Below are 17,633 nucleotides of genomic sequence, written 5' to 3'. Positions count from 1 at the left end.
GGGCAATCTTCATTTCCCAAAGTGTACTCCTGAAACACCAAACCCCCAGAGTGTAATAGGTGTTGTTGGCAGTGGGAGAAAGATGGAGTTATATCAATACAGCTAGAAAATGCTGATTTCTTTTTTTAATATAGTTCTCAGGATCTTTAACATACTTAGTCTTTGGCACTGTGACTCTCCAAGTAGAGGACTAAGGAACCCTTTCTCCATGGACACTCTACAGGTACTAACATTCCCAAGAACACACTTAGGAAATCCTGCTACATATAATCCAATGAAGACAATCCTGAATAATAGGTCCTGCACAATCTAAGTCAGCACTGATATGTCGAAACTTAAAACATACTGAAAAACTATCCAAGAAAAAACTTGATCAAAGTAGAATGCAACTAGATATGTAAGACTGCTGACAACACTGACTCCATCTTTGGCCCAACTTGTCCCAGGACCCTGGGAAGTTAATGTGTGCCCTGGCTGGAATGCAGGAAGCTTATTCTGATCTTCCCTAAAGTTGTTTAGATAACTAGTAGAGATAACATAGTTTCTTCCTCTCCCTTCCCTCTGGCACACAAATGGCGACGCTTTAGATAACTACCCTTTGACCTCACCACAACACAATAAAATCTGTGGATTAAGGTCCAGGCTTTGCAGAGAATAGCTGCATAGCAACTGGACTGCCATCCGTCTGATCCCCCCTGTCAGTAAGTTACCCTAAATAAATCTCTGTGTAAATGATATGAAGTGGCTTGCTTTGTTTTTTCAGTCTCAAAGTGCCTTCTCAGTGTGGAGGACACTTTACTGTCCCTCCTCCACCTTTTAACAGGACAACATCCAAATAAGCCAATATTAAGAAGATCCTCCTAATTTTTATTTTGAAAAGCTTCAAAGCTACAAGCAAGTTAAAAGAGCAGTACAATAAAGACCATATATCCTTTCCAATGGACACCATATTCCATAACATTTTGTCACATCTGTATTCTCAATCTCTCACTTTCCATATATATGTATACCGACATATATATACATATACACATAACATACACACAGGCATACTTTATTCTCATTACATCATTTTAAAGTAAGTTGCATTATCACATGATACTTCACACCTAAATTTACCAGCTGGTATCTTCTAAGAACAAAGACATTCTTCTATATAACCTGATTCTACATTACACGATTCAATAATATCATCTGTATCAGTTAACAACTGATGCATAACAAAACATTTCCAAAATTTAATGGCTTAAAACGATAGGCATATGTTATTGCTTATGAGTCCACCAGTCAGGTGGGTGGCTTTGTCCTAGCAGGTTAACTCATGGGTCTGTGGTCAGTTTTGCTAATCTACATTAGGGTCTCTCACAAATTTGGAAGTTGTCTGACTATAAGCTAGGATGGCCTCAACTGGGAAAACTGAATTCTCCTCATCCGGGTCTTTCACTCTCTAGTAGATTAGCCAGAGCTTGATCAGATAGCAATGCTATGGTTCCAAGAAGGTACAAACACACAAGAACTCTTAAGTAGCCTATGCTCATAAATGGCACACCATCATTTCTGCCACCTTCTGTTGGTCAGCCCACATTTATGAGGTGGGGAAACAGTGGAAGTAGCTGCAAAGTCACATTGCCAAGGGCATGGGTACACGGAAAGATGAAGAACTGTGGCCATTTTTGCAATCTGTGATATCACCTAATATCCAAATTTCCCAAATTATCTCCCAAATTGTCTCTTTATTGCCTTTGTGTGTGTGTGTGTGTGTTTCCTTCCTTCCCTCCTTCCCTCCCCTCCCTTTCCTTTCCTCCTTTAGAAGAAATAAGATCAAACCAGGGGCGCCTGGGTGGCTCAGTCAGTTAAGCACCTGCCTTCAACTCACTTCATGATCCCAGGGTCCTGGGACTGGGGAGGGGGCGGGGAATCCCTGCTCAGCGGGGAGTCTGCTTTCCCTCTCCTGTTCCCTCTCCCTCTGTGTGCTTGCGCTTTTACAAATTATAGGTTTCTATGCTTGCCATGAATCCTTTATTTTTTTTAAGATTTTATTTATTTGAGAGAGAGAAAGAGAGCAGGGGGAAAAGGGCAGAGGGAGAGGAAGAGAGAGAATCCCAAGCAGGTTCCATGATGAGCATGGAGCCCTACACAGGGCTCAATCCCACAACCCCAAGACCATGACCTGAGCCAAAATCAAGAGTTGGAAATACTTTTTTTTTCCCTAAAGAAAACTAAATGGACTAGATATTAATGTCTCTACTCATTTCACATTGTACAAAATAAACTCTAAATATGAAATTATGTTTTTTGCTTATAGATAACCACCTAATCATAGATCACTATATATACTGCATATTCTATATGATAACATTCTTGAGGGCCCAAATTAAGGCTTTCCTATATTCTTCTCCAAGTCCATCTCCTCTCTCTTCACTTCCCTACTTTTCCACAAAAAGAATTTATGCCCAATACAGTAATCCCTCCCTTATCTACAGTTTCACTTTCCATGGTTTCAGTTACTCATGGTCAACCTGGTCTGAAAGCAAATGATCCTCCTCCTAACATACCATCAGAAGGTCAATAATAGCCTATGTCATTCACCTCACATCATATCACTTACGCATTTTATCATCTTGCATCATCACAAGAAGAAGGGTGAGTACAGTAATATATTTTGAGAGAGAGACACCACATTCACATAACTTTTATTACGGTATAATTGTTCTATTTTATCATTCGTTACTGTCGTTAACCTCTTACTGTGCCTGATTTATAAATTAAACTTCATCATAGGTAAGTATGTACAGGAAAAAACATAGTACATATAGGGTTTGGTACTATCCACGGTTTCAGGCAACCACTGTGGGTCTTGGGATATATTCCCCATGGATGAGGGGGGGACTACTGTACACATATTCAAAGCCCCAGTATAAAGCTTTCCCTGATTCTTCCAAGCAAGCAGTGTTAGCAACTCTTCCTCTATACTCCCTGTACCTACCCGAGGCATTGCTGGTGAACGTTTTTTTTTTGTTTTTTTTTTTAAAGATTTTATTTATTTATTTGAGAGAGAGAGTGAGTGAGCACGAGAGGGGGGAGCGGGAGAGGGAGAAGCAGACTCCCCGCTGAGCAGGGAGCCCGATGCGGGACTCGATCCCGGGACTCCAGGATCATAACCTGAGCTGAAGGCAGTCGCCCAACCAACTGAGCCACCCAGGCGCCCGCTGGTGAACGTTTTTAATATGACATGAGCAGCCTGACTTTCCCCAGACCACTACACCCTGGAGTAAAAATTGGTCTCATTCCGATTTTTTTTTTTTTAACTCTCTACTTCTTAATTGCAGGAGTCTAACCCTCAAAGACTCGTTCAGTACTTGGGAGCCATTTTTCACAAGTGTTTACAAATGGGTCTTGTGGCTATTTTGTGACATCCACCAATTCCTCCTCTTTAAGTCTGACCTAAAACCCACTTTCTCTGCACCCATCTTTTTTTTTTTTTTTTTTAATTAGCATCGGCCCTACCTATTCTTCCATATGTCCTCCCTCCCAACTGTGGTGTGGAAGGAGACACTATGTTAGAAAGTTTTGTCATCTCCCCAGTGTTTTTTATTCTTATCTAATACTGTCTATTCTTTCTGCAGCAACTCACTGTGAAATGTTTGTGCGTATCATTATTTTCCTGCTTTGTCCTCATCATTAACTGCACATAGAGGCAGAAGTAGGCACAACAGATATAAACAAATTCCTCTGAGACACAAATTCCTGAGTAAGCAATAGGAAACCCTCCAGATACATACCAGAAGCTCGGATTCACTCAGCAGTACCTGCGGGCAGAGCCTGTGCTGAACTGGAACGTGCTTTGCACAAATCTGTACCGAGGACTCAGATCCCACTAGCACAGCATCACTTGCACCCTCACTCTGTGCACTACAGATCATAAAGTGGCTCCATATCAGATCATATAAATTAACAAGTAGAACTGACTTCCACTGAGTAAGTAAGCATTTTTATCTTCATTACCATCTGGTTTAAATTAACATTTACTTCCAAGCATAACATAGTAAGCTCTGCCTTGTTATCTATGTTTCATTCTGGTAAACTTGGAAAAAACAAAAAGATTTCCCTATTACCCTCTTCCTTTTCATTTCATTCCTAAATTGGCCTGATCCCAGGTTTGTGTTTCATATTGAAACTCATAAAATCAAAAGGTTAGGGCACTAGCATCTCCAACTCACACTCAAAGGAAACATCATAATGTAACTGAACATACGTGAGGCCAGAACAAAAACAGTGAGTGCCACCTTCGCCTCCAACGGAAGAGTTTCTCACAAGTGCTATCTGGTTCTTCACTCCTACTGTATCTAAACTTATTCATAATATGTGGGAGTTACATGAATGGCTGGTACTGACCTGGCCAGGAATGCCTCTCTACTCCTACACTGCTGATTGCCATAGCCTGACAAACATGTGTGTTAGCTAGCACTAAACACCTAACACTATGGTAACACAGGAGGTGCTGAGATGAATAACTTTCATCCGGAAGCTATCTACACCATGGTCATATTATCCAAAATACTTATTTTCAGCTGCCCAAAATGAGGGGAAAGAGGAAGAAAGAAGGAGACTGGGGAAGAAGAGAATATTACTATTATGAGCTTGATGAAGTCTGATGAAATTATCCTAATTTAAATCCTAAATAACCTCTAATAAAATCTCCAAGAGAATAAAAAGTTTATAAGACGTACAGTTGATATTTACCTCTCTGTCATGCTTACCAATGAAGAGTATGAGATAACGCAATGAAAGGCAGAGTAGCCCTCTAAGCTATGAGACACACAAAAAATATAGGCAGATTCTGCCGAAAGGTGCTAACTGAACTAATTACTGAACCATGGGAATATTTCTTAATCCAGGATGAACTTCATAATATCAGACCTAAGAATTCTGATGATGCCTCATCAGATGCTAGTTGTTCCTAATAATTCATGTAGTTTCCCAGGGTGATGGAAAGTAACCAATATACCATGGTTATGCTTTTTTTTCCCCCCTAAAACCTATTTAAAATATCTTATAGAATGTTACAAGGTAAAATACTGGTTTGACAATTACACTGAAGTATAATCAAAAGTATCATCAATTTTACTTTGTTTATCCTGTTAACCCAGAGTTTGTCCAATAATAAAATTAAAACTTTTTACTCTAATATCTTAGAGTAAAAAAACAAAAAAACATACTACAAAAATATGACTCTTGATCCTAGTTGTCTATTTTATTTTTTTATTTTTATTTATTTTTTTTAAAGATTTTATTTATTTATTTGAGACAGAGAGAATGAGAGACAGAGAGCATGAGAGGGAGGAGGGTCAGAGGGAGAAGCAGACTCCCTGCCGAGCAGGGAGCCCGATGCGGGACTCGATCCAGGGACTCCAGGATCATGACCTGAGCCGAAGGCAGTCGCTTAACCAACTGAGCCACCCAGGCGCCCCCTAGTTGTCTATTTTAAATAATGGAAACTTTTGATCCATAAAATAAGATAAAAACAGAGAAGGAGACAAACCATAAGAGACTCTTAACTACAGGGAACAAACTGAGGGTTGCTGGAGGGGAGGTGGTGAGGGGATAAGGTAATTGGGTGATGGGCATTAAGGAGGGCACTTGATGTGATGAGCACTGGGTGCTATATGCAACTGATGAATCCCTAAATTCTACCCCTAAAACTAATAACACACTATATGTAAACTAAATTGAATTTAAATAAAAATTTTTAAAGAAACACTTATTTTTAAAAAGCCAACTACAGGGGTGCCCAGGTGGCTCAGTCAATTAAGTGTCTGCCTTCAACTCAGGTCATGATTCCAGGGTCCTAGGACTGAGTCCCATACCGGGCTCCCCACTCAGTGGGGAGTCTGCTTCTCCCTCTCCCTTTGCCTCTCCCCCCTGGTTTGTGCTCTCTCTTGCTCACTCTCTCTCTCTCTAATAAATAAATAAAATCTTTTTAAAAATTAAAATAAAAAGCCAACTATAATACCAATATCATATCCCCCAATTAATAATTCCTTATTATCAAGTAACTAATAATCATTAAATAAATCAATTCTTACATTTCTCTGAAAAAAAAATATAATATATACATTACCCCTGTCCCACTAGAGTAGATAGCCAGTAATTGTAAATATTTATATTTCAATTAAAGGTACATCCTTAGTTTTACTGAAAAAGACTTCTACGTACATTTTATTCAAACTGATCTATATCAAATTATATTTGTGGGCCTCTAGATCACATTCTTATGCTCTTTTAACTCTCTTCCCACCTCCTATGTTCATATGTCCAGGTCCACACACTTTTCCTTTAAGGGAGAACTCAGTCCAGGCACAATATTAGTACACTTAACAGATATTTTCCTGAAATTTTTTATCAAAGCATTTTCTTCTAAACTGCTCCTGCTCACTTCTAATATTTCTTCTAAATCTGTTAAATCTATTTTTTCAGAAAAAAATCTGAGAAATTGTAGTCAAAAATAAAATAAGTCTTATAAAATAACTTCTATATTAGAACTCTGGGTGTGGACTATAATTCAGCTTGTTGGATGACCTTGGTGTTCCATGAGATTTTTTGTTTACAGCCATGTTCATGAACTTGGACATGGATACCAAGTAATAAAAAAAGAGGGAAAGCTGCCTTATTTTAGGAAGCCAGTATAATGTTGGTTCCAAAACCTAATAAAAAAACAATACAACAACAAAAAGTCCCCATTTACTTGTCAACATAAAATTAAAATCCTAAATAAAATATAAGTTTTGTAAATAGAGCAATATATTTTTAAAAAATACAAAGTGATCGGGCACGTGGGTGGCTCATTCAGTTAAGCGTCTGACTCTTGATTTTGGCTCAGGTCATGATCTCAGTGTTGTGAGATCAAGCCACACGTGGGGCTCTGGGCTGGGAGTGGAACCTGTTTGAGATTCTCTCTCTCCCCCTCTCCCCATACCCCTCCCCCCTCTTCTCTCTCTCCCCACCCCCCAAAAATACAAAGTGATGAAGTAGGATTTACTATAAAAAAGCAAAAATGGTTTAACATTCTGAAATGTATTCATGTAATTCTCTATATGAATGGGCCAGAAGGATAAAATCAAGATTATATCAAATATTCCACAAAAGCATTAAAATTCAGTATCTATGATAGAAATAGAATGAAATTTCTTTATTTACAAAGTTATATATCAAATCCATCATACTTCAAGAAAAAATATATTAAAATAAAAGGTATTTAACCCAGTACACGGTTTTCCTTGTTTAGTTTTTGCTTAGGAATGGGGTGGGGAGTGGAGCCCAACACCAACTCCCAGCTGGTAAGAAAGATGGAGGAAACACCCTTAGACCTAAATATAGTCTGTCTCTGGCTAGACTGTGCTCATCCAGCACAGCCAGAGTGCTTCTAGATCTCAAAAATCAAGTAGGGTTGCCCTGGCGGGGGGACAGGTAAAAGAGGGTAAAGGCCACCTGTACTGGCAAAGGACCTCTCATCATCTTCATCACAGTCAGATAATATGGTAGCATCATCATTGCAGTGCACTACTGGAGACTTCCAAGTGAAAGGAATTTGTCCTTCCAATGATGGAGAATACTGCAAGTATTCTTTTTTTTTTTTTTTTGCCTGACAGAGAGAGACACAGTGAGAGAGGGAACACAAGCAGAGGGAGTGGGACAGAGAAGGAGGCTTCCCGTTGAGCAGGGAGCCCGACGCAGGGCTCGATCCCAGGACCCCGGGATCATGACCTGAGCCGAAGGCAGACGCTTAACGACTGAGCCACCCAGGCGCCCCTACTGCAAGTATTCTTTTTTTTTTTTTTTAAAGATTTTATTTATTTATTTGAGACAGAGAGAATGAGATACAGAGAGCATGAGAGGGAGGAGGGTCAGAGGGAGAAGCAGACTCCCTGCCGAGCAGGGAGCCCGATGTGGGACTCGATCCTGGGACTCCAGGATCATGACCTGAGCTGAAGGCAGTTGCTTTACCAACTGAGCCACCCAGGCGCCCTACTGCAAGTATTCTTAACGAGGCGAGTTCTTGTGCCCTTCCCTTACATAAAAGGGATTTCTATCTGTGAATGCATCTGTAAATCAATCACCGTAACCTTTGTGACAACCACTCACAAAGTATCTGACTCAGTGGATTCACATCCTGGCTCAACCACTTAGAATCATGTGTCCCTAGGAAAGTCATGACCAGTTTCTTCACTTGAAACATGTAATAACATTACTACCGCCTCTACCGCTGTGAGGAGAACGTAAGACAAAGTGCTTAGCACATACTAAGTGTATTGCATGGTGCTGGCACAATGAGTGTTAGCTATTATTAGCTATTACCACAACGTTATCTTGCTGCACACGTGTGAGCAGGGGGAGGGGCAGAGGGAGAGAGAGAATCTCAAGCAGACTCCGCTCTGAGCATGGAGCCCGATGCAGGGCTTGATTTCATGACCCTGAGATCATGACCTGAGCCAAAACCAAGAGTCGGATGTTCAACCAACTGAGCCACCCAGGCGCCCCACAGTGTGGTTTTTGATTTGCATTTCTCTAATGATAAGTGATGTTGAGCGTCTTTTCATGTGTCTGTTGGCCACCTGGATGTCTTCTTTGGAGAAATGTCTGTTCATGTCTTCTGCCTGTTTTTTAACTGGATTACTCATTTTTTAGGTGTTAGGTTGTATAAGTTCTTCATATATTTTGGATACCAACCCTTTATTGGATAAGTCATTTGCAAATATCTTCTCCCATTCAGTAGGTTACCTTTAGTTTTGTTGATTCTTTTTTTTTTTTTTAAAGATTTTATTTATTTATTTATTTATTTATTTGACAGAGAGAAACACAGCGAGAGAGGGAACACAAGCAGGGGGAGCGGGAGAGGGAGAAGCAGGCCTCCCGCCGAGCAGGGAGCCCGACGTGAGGCCTGTTCCCAGGACCCCAGGATCACACCCAAGCTGAAGGTAGACCCCCAATGACTGAGCCACCCAGGCGCCCTTTGTTGGTTGTTTCTAAAGCTGTGCAGAAGCTTTGTATTTTGATGTAGTTTCAATAGTTTATTTTTGCTTTTATTTCCCTTGCCTCAGGAGACACACCTAGAAAAATGTTGCTAGGGCCAATGCCAGAGACACTTCTGCCTGTGCTCTCTTCTAGGATTTTTATGGTTTTAGGTCTCACATTTAAGTCTTTAATCCATTTTGAATTTATCTTTGTGTATGGTGTAAGAAAGTGGCACAGTTTCATTCTTTTGCATGTACCTGTCCAGTTTTCCCAACACCATTTGTTAGAGACTATCTTTTTCCCATTGGATATTCTTTCCTGCTTTGTCAAAGATCAATTGGTCATATAATCATGGGTTTATTCCTGGGTTTTCTATTCTGTCCCATTGATCTATGTGTCTATTTTTGTGCCAGTGCCATACTATTTTGATGACTACAGCTTTGTAATATAACTTGAAATCTGGTATTGTGATGCCTCCCACTTTGCTTTTCTTTTTCAAAACTGCTTTGGCTATTCAGGGTCTTTTGTGGTTCTATATAAATTTTAGAGTTATTTGTTACAGTTATGTGAAAAATGTTGTTAGGGGGCGCCTGGGTGGCTCAGTCGTTAAGCGTCTGCCTTCGGCTCAGGTCATGATCCCAGGGTCCTGGGATCGAGCCCCGCATCGGGCTCCCCGCTTGGTGGGAAGCCTGCTTCTCCCTCTCCCACTCCCCCTGCTTGTGTTCCCTCTCTCACTGTGTCTCTCTGTCAAATAAATAAATAAAATCTTTAAAAAAAGAAAAATGTTGTTAGTATTTTGATAGAAATTGCATTAAATGTGTAGACTGCTCCAGGTAGTCTCAACATTTTAATAATATGTTTTTCCAACCCATGAGCATGGAATGTCTTTCCATTTGTGTCATCTTCAATTTCTTTCAACAATGTTTTATAGTTTTAAATATAGGTCAGGGCACCTGCCTGGCTCAGTTGGTGGAGTGTGTAACTCTTGATCATGGGGTTGTGAGTTCAAGCCCTACGCTGGGTAAAGAGATTACTTAAAAATAAAATCTTAAAAAAGAAAGACTATAGGGCTTTCACCTCTGGTTAAGTTTATTCCTAGGTATTTTATTATTTTTGGTTAATTGTAAATAGGATTGCTTTAATTTCTCATTCTGTTGCTTCATTATTAGTGTACAGACACTGCAACAGATTTCTATACATTAATTTTGTATCCTGTGACCTTACTGAATTCATTTATCAGTTCTGGTAGTTTTTTGGTGGAGTCTTTATGGTTTTCTATATATAGTATTATGTCATCTGCAAATAGTGAAAGTTTTACTTCTTCTTTACCAATGTGGATGCTTTTATTTCTTTTTGTTTGTTTGTTTGATTGGCTAGGACTTCCAGTATTATGTTGAATAAACGTGGTGAGAGTGGACATCCCTGTCTTGTTCCTGACCTTACAGGGAAAGTTCTCAGTTTCTCCCATTGAGTATGATGTTCATTCATGGCCTTTAATATGTCAAGGTCACTAGAAAATTTTAATACCCTGTAAAGTGAGCGTTCCTATGATTTTGATTTTCAATAATACTATAGGGCAGACTTAGGACTCTTTATTGACTGGCCTTATAATTACATTAAAATCTTAACCCTTTATACCATAGACTACAATGCCTTATATGATCTAGTCCCTGCCTTCCTCTCCAAATTCACTTCCTGTCATTCCTACCTTTTCTATCAACCTACAAAATGTCAACAAAACCAGACTTTCTGCCCCTCCAATATGCTCTAATACATTCCCTTCTTAAGGTCTTGAATTATTCTGCCATTCTGGCCTGGAAGGCTCTCTGCTGGGGCTGCCTCCTGTGCATGGTGTAATTCTCAACTAAAAGGTCACCTCCTCAGAAGCTTTCTCTGACTACTCTACATACAATAGACACTTCTACTCTTTCTCTACCCTTCTGCTTTACTTTATTTTATTCTCAACACTTATTACTACATAAAACTATATTAATTTATTAGTGCATCTGTACCTTGTCTGTCTCCAAGCACTCACCTCCACTGAAATGTAAGCATCATGAAGGCAGAAACTTAGATCATATCCAGGAGTACCTGGCACACAGTGAGCACACTGTATTTGTTGATCGAAATAGGTGTCTGGGCTGATGTCCCACAGCTTAGCCCATTACTAATTACTACCCTCAAAGTCAAAGGTCAAAAGAAAGTCACTCTAACTACAAACCATCTGAATTTATTAATGGTAGATTTTTCTAAAAGGTGGTAAAGAGGGGCACCTGGGTGACTCAGTCAGTTGAGCATCCACCTCTTGATTTCAGCTCAGGTCATATTCTCAGGTGGTGAAATCAGTGAGATCAAGCCCCACATCAGGCTCCACACTCAGTGCAGAGTCTGTCTGAGATTCTCTCTCTCCCACTTCCTCTGCCCCACCCCCCGTGTATGGACACACTCTCTAAAATAAATAAATCTATAAATAAATAAACAAATAAATAAAAGGTGGTAAAGAGTATGTATAATTGGGGTCTATGGTTAAACCCCACTGATCTTCATATAAAAGTATGGACAAAGCCTAATTTGTACAGTGTAAAAGGAAACTGGAGCACATTTTCAAAGGTACAATATACTAGAACATCAGTGACTGGGCACAGAACTGAAGACTTGCTCTTTCAAAGAATGGAATAAACTACACTTTATACCCAGTAAAGTGATGTCATGCATTAGAACTTTATCCAAACTACTGTTCAGAGGATTAACAAAGTTAAACATGTTTCTTTAAACCCTATACAAACCATTTAAATGTTTATCGTGGATCACTGGCCTGGGAATATAACATTCAAAGTTTCTCAAACTTATTTGACCATGGAATGCCTTTCTTTAAATTACTAATTTACATATCCTGGATATCAATTTGGGATAAGCTTCTCCAGAGGTCATAAAGTTATTGTGTTGGCAACCATGAGAGCCTACCACTTGGCATGATCCTTAGTAGTTTGGAGAACAAAAGTTTTGGTTTTTTTTCCAATTGCTTTCTTCAGCAGAAGTTTTTAACCACAATAGCCTGGCTCCTCTATTCTTTAATAGTTGTTTTCTTCCAACACTTCTATCAATTTATTTACTTTCTTATTTTACTATACTGTATAAAGTCTCTAAATCTACACTGCATAAAGGCTCTAAATAGTTGTGGGCATCTTTGTCTTTTTTTTTTTCCTTGTCTTTTTATTTAAATGCAAATAGCTCCAGTACTTCAATACATAATACAATATTTACTTTAAATTTTGGTAATTAATTTTTAACAGTTTTGCTAATTTCTTCTTATTCCTATTTTACTTAGAACTTCAACTCGGAAAGACTACTAACTTTTATCAAATGTCAATGTTATCATATATAACATCATGTGATTTGTAACTTTTCACTTATTTAATAATGAATTATGTTGAAAACTTCTTGATGGCAAAATTTCCAAATTGTAAAATATCCTTGCATTCCTAGAATAAACCTTACTTGGTCATGGGATACTATTAATTTAGATTACCTGCTAAGTTTAATTCCTGAAGAAATCAGATACTTGATTTGCTGAAGTACGGAATGTCACTTTAAACATACATAATTTAAGTTTTGGAAAGATAGTAAGACAAAGATAAAAAAGAAATTAGAACTGCATGGTTCTATTTACCAGAAATTTTAATCAAATTGTACTATCCTGTTCCAGTCATATTCTGTATATATACCCAAATTTTAGTTCCCTTTAGATCAAATTAATTTTTAAACTGTGGTATGGAAATGAAATTATGTCTTTTGTCTATTATCCTAAAGATCAACTCCAGAAAACATAAACTATCCAAGAATGTGAACAGGAATTTTGAAGGTAAATGAGGCAAATTATAAATATCAGAAAGTAAAAAGATGAAACAAAATAACCTAAAAACAACAATCTTTTTTATCTAAAATATAGTGTTTCACCTAAATAACACCATCTATATTTTTTAATTTATAAGGTTTTCCATTGTAATTTATAATACTACCAATAGTGCATTCTTATGAACCACTCTGAATACTAAAAATTAATCATACAATATAACAATATAGGAAAAAGCTGCTCAAATATTCCCTGTAGTATTCTTGAGTCCTAGGCCAACAGATACAATGCTGAAGAATCTTAATAACCATTTAAACAATTTTTTCAGTTATTATTTCCAAAAAGCAATCACTTAAACAATAAACTTATATAAGGTATTATACTCAGATATCAATCTTTATTATAAAAAGTAACAAATTATTAGTCATAACTTCAAAGTCATTTGAGTCCACTTAATAGCATCAGTCTGATCCACTGATCTCCCTAATAAACTATACTAGAATTTATACCAACTCTCTTTTTCATAGTTTCCATATTTATTTAAACAAACCTTCTACTATCAGGTAAAATCAAAGTAAAGACCAAGAATAATGTAAACCTCAGGATTCCTAATACTCTATCCCTACTTCATTGGCAAGTTTGTTACAATATAAATGTTAAAGAAAATACTGAAAGACGTGAATGTATTAGATGATTTATCAACAGTACTCACGCATCATTTGAGCAAGTCATAAATTCTCCCTTTATTTTGGGATGCCATGAACCAGTATGAAGCATTGCTGTATGACCCTTAAAAAATAAAAATATAGGAAAAAAGATAGTTTAAAAAGATTCTTAAAAATAAAGTGACCAGAAACCGACATATCATACTTCAAAGTAAATGTTTGGTCCTCCCAAGAGCACACTATTTTAATTACAAACATAGTATACTCTCCCAATTTTATTTCATAATATGCTTTGTTTATTTCACTTTGTTTAATTCACTGTATAACTCCCCTGCCTAGAAATTAACATAGCACTTATATAGAATAGGTGCTTCATAAGGAAGGAAATAGAAAGGAAACTGACAGCCTCTCTTTAGGAAACAATGGAAAAACCATAATAAGAGACAGATAGGCCCTACTTTAAAGACTCTTTTCTCAATGGAAAATAAGAATAGAAAGTATTTACAAATAATCAAGGCAAAAGCAAGAGGCTGAGGGAAAAAATCCACACTTCTTAAAAATGTGTCAGTGATCTTAATTCTACATCTATAAGAATAAATATGTGAGAAAAGGAGAAATATCTTTAAAATTATTCAAGAAGATTAGCCCTACTAATTATAGAGCATAATATAAAAATACTGTAATTAAAACAATGTTATGTTGGTATACGAACTGACATACACACCAAATCAACCACAGAGTACATATCAAACATGAATATACATACACACTTCCTTCTAGGTGCAAAGTCGGCTAGAGTAATCTCATACAGTATGTTCAGATGGGGCAGAAAAGAGCCTAAAACCTAATAATGGCCAAATCTCTTATTCTGTAAGGGTCCAAAATAAAGCTTGCTGTAAGGAGCAAAATGTGCATATTTAAATGACTTAGAAGGAGAATAACTGTAGCTCTCTGGAAAGAATGAATTGGAACTGAAGTACTCACATATAAACCTGAAGACCATCTATAGTCCAAATTGCCCACAATACCTCATACAGATCTGGCCAACTCCTGACAATCTGCTTATGTTGAGAGGGTACAAACAGGGACCAGAGATGCACAGCAGGGAAGCATGAACTGAAGTAATGGGACTAGATGGGAGGTTTGAGATTCCATTTTCTTTCCTGAGCTTAAGATTGCATATTTAACTATCAACTTGACACTTGCATTTGCGTAGGCATTTCAAACGTAATAATAGGCCAACAGGGAAATCTTGATTCTTAATGTCCACTTCATTTGCAATCAACTTCTTCCATAGTTGCTAAAACTACAAACTTGGAGGTCATCCTTATATACTCCAACAACCATAAACCTAAAACCCCTCCCCACCGGAATTCAATCCCCTAGCTAGTCCTGTCAGTTCAGCCCAAAATACATTTTAAATCTATCCACTTTTCTCCTTATTCACCTCACCATTCTTACAGGAGCCAACATTACCTCATGCCTCTATGTCAGTTATTATACACTGTAACTGGTCTGACACTTGTCTCTCTACTTTTATTCTTGCCTCATGTGCTCCACCTAGCAATCAATACAGTCTTTTAAAAATATCCTTCTAGGGGCGCCTGGGTGGCTCAGTCGTTAGGTGTCTGCCTTCGGCTCAGGTCATGGTCTCAGGGTCCTGGGATCGAGCCCCGCATCAGGCTCCCTGCTCCGCGGGAAGCCTGCTTCTCCCTCTGACCTTCCTCCTTCTCATGCTCTCTGTCTCTCATCTCTGTCTCAAATAAAAAAAAATTAAAAAAAAATCTAACAGGTAAATAAATATGAAATTCTAAAAATGCTCAGATAATTTAAAAGAAGTCAGGAAAGATGAAGCAGAGAACAAAGAACAGAAAGAAGCAAAAATAGGGTGCCTGGCTGGCTCAGATGGTTAAGCATCTGCCTTCGGCTCAGGTCATGATCCCAGGGTCCTGGGATCAAGTCCCACATCAGGCTCCCTGCTCAGCGGGGAGCCTGCCTCTCTCTCTCTCTCTCTCTCTCTGTCTCTTATGAATAAATAAATAAAATCTTTAAAAGAAAGAAGCAAAAATAATGAAATAGAATTAAATCCAACCATATCAATAATTACATTAAACTTAAATGAGCTAAGTACACCAATTAAAAGACAGTGATTACCATTGTACATGAAAAAGCAAGACCCAACAGTACACTTCTTTCAAGAATCCAACTTGAAATATAATGACATAGAAAGGTTAAAAATAAAGAACTGAGAAAGATCTAGAAGCACCTTGACTCAGAGCCTTGAACAGAACAGCCTTTGCTGTTCCTCTTTCTGCACGGCCCCTTCTCAGACATGTGTGTGGCTGGCTCCCTCGTGGATCCTTCATCCAGGTCTCAGCCTGAATGCCACCCCCTCAGAGAGGCCACCCTGACTACTCTATCTACAAGCCCCTAGTCACTCTCCATCCCCTTAATTGGCTTCATTTTAATTCATAGTACTTACTACTCTCTAATTTTGTGATATATATTTTTGCATATTTACAATGTCTCCCCACTGGCATATAAATTTCATGATGGCTTAATCTAGCAGACATTCAATAAATGTTGTTGAATACGGTGGCTCAGTTGTTAAGTGTCTGCCCTCGGCTCAGGTCGGGATCCCAGGGTCCTGGGATCGAGCCCCACGTCGGGCTACCTGCTCCACGGGAAGCCTGCTTCTCCCCCTCCCACTCCCCCTGCTTGTGTTCCCTCTCTCGCTGTGTCTCTCTCTGTCAAATAAATAAATAAAATCTTTTTAAAAAATAAATAAATAAATGTTGAATAAATGAATACAGAACAAAATATACCAAGCAAACAATAACTTTTTAACAACTTGAGTGAATATATTAATATCACACAAGGTTGACATCAGAAGATGAAAAATCACAAGAGATAAGGAGGGACATTATATAATGATAAAAGGATCAATTCACAAAAAAACATAGCAATTATAAGTGTATATGCACCTATGGGGTGCCTGGGCGGCTTAGTTGCTTAAGCATTCAACTCTTGATTTTGGCTTAGGTCACGATCTCAGGGTCGTTAGGTCATGATCTCAGAGTTACGAGGTTGGGCCCTGAGCCAGGCTCTGTGCTCAGCACGGAGTCTGCTTGAGATTGTCTCCATCTCACTCTGCCCCTCTCCCCACTTGTGCACTCTCTGAATGAATGAATACATAAATAAATAAATGAAGTCTTTTAAAAAAAGAAAAGCTAAAGCAAGTCTCTATAATTAAAGCATCCACCTTAAAATATTAGGAATTAGAAAACTACGAAAAACAAGCAAAAGGAAAGAAAGAATAAGAACAGAAATCAATGTTGAAAACAGAACTACAGCAGAGAAATACAAATGAATGAGATAAATTGAAAACTTCTAGCCAGACCAAAAAAAAGAGAAACATAAATTGCCAACATCAGGAAAAAATATATGAGCAATGACCCTAAAGAAATATTACTAAAAATCCTATGTACATGAATTTGCTAATTTAGAGGAAATGGACCAATTCCATGAAAGTCATAAACTATCATAACTCAACCCAAGAACAAAGAAATAACATGAATAGTTCTATACTTATTAAATAAATGGAATTCATAGTTTAAATTTTCTGGAAAAAAGGGAAAAGAAAACTCCAGGCTACACTGGCAAATTCTACTAGGCGTTTTTAAGTGATACCATTTATAATGGCTTAAAAAAATGAAATTTTTAAGGATAAATTAAGAATGAATTTAGTGAAATCTGTTCAGGAGCTCTATGTTAAAAACTGTAAAACTTGAATAAAAGAAAAAAAAGACCTAAATAAATGATAGATATATTGCTGTTGGTGAACTGAAAGATTCCATATAGTTAAGATACCAATTCTCTCCAAATGACCTTTATTTAACTTTAATTTTTTTTTAATTTTTTTTCAGAGACAGAGAGAGAAAGAGAGAGAGTGAGCGCTCGAACAGGGAGCAGAGGGGAGGGAAGGGGGGAGAGAGAGAGAATCTTAAGCAGGCTCCACACCCAGCACAGAGCCCAACATGGGGCTCCATCCCACTACCCTGAAATCATGACCTGAGCCAAAATCTAGAGTCAGACACTTAACT

The 17,633-nt window shown here is 38.1% G+C and overlaps 1 protein-coding gene across 2 annotated transcripts in view; it reads right to left on the bottom strand.

Moving 5' to 3' along the window:
- LOC118006534 (WD repeat-containing protein 70) overlaps positions 1–17,633 on the bottom strand; it is a 295,923-nt gene that overhangs the window by 178,580 nt on the left and 99,710 nt on the right. For both annotated transcript variants that reach the window (XM_034999215.1, XM_034999216.1), the window contains one exon: positions 13,578–13,654. In XM_034999215.1, coding sequence (XP_034855106.1) covers positions 13,578–13,654 — 77 coding nt within the window. The remainder of the gene's footprint in view (positions 1–13,577; positions 13,655–17,633) is intronic.

The sequence above is a fragment of the Mirounga leonina genome, unplaced genomic scaffold (assembly GCF_011800145.1).
Source record: "Mirounga leonina isolate KUSES-001 unplaced genomic scaffold, KU_Mleo_1.0 Mir_97, whole genome shotgun sequence".
Lineage (NCBI taxonomy): Eukaryota > Metazoa > Chordata > Mammalia > Carnivora > Phocidae > Mirounga > Mirounga leonina.
The sequence above is the reverse complement of the archived record's forward strand: the minus strand, read 5'-3'. Positions and strand labels throughout refer to the sequence as shown.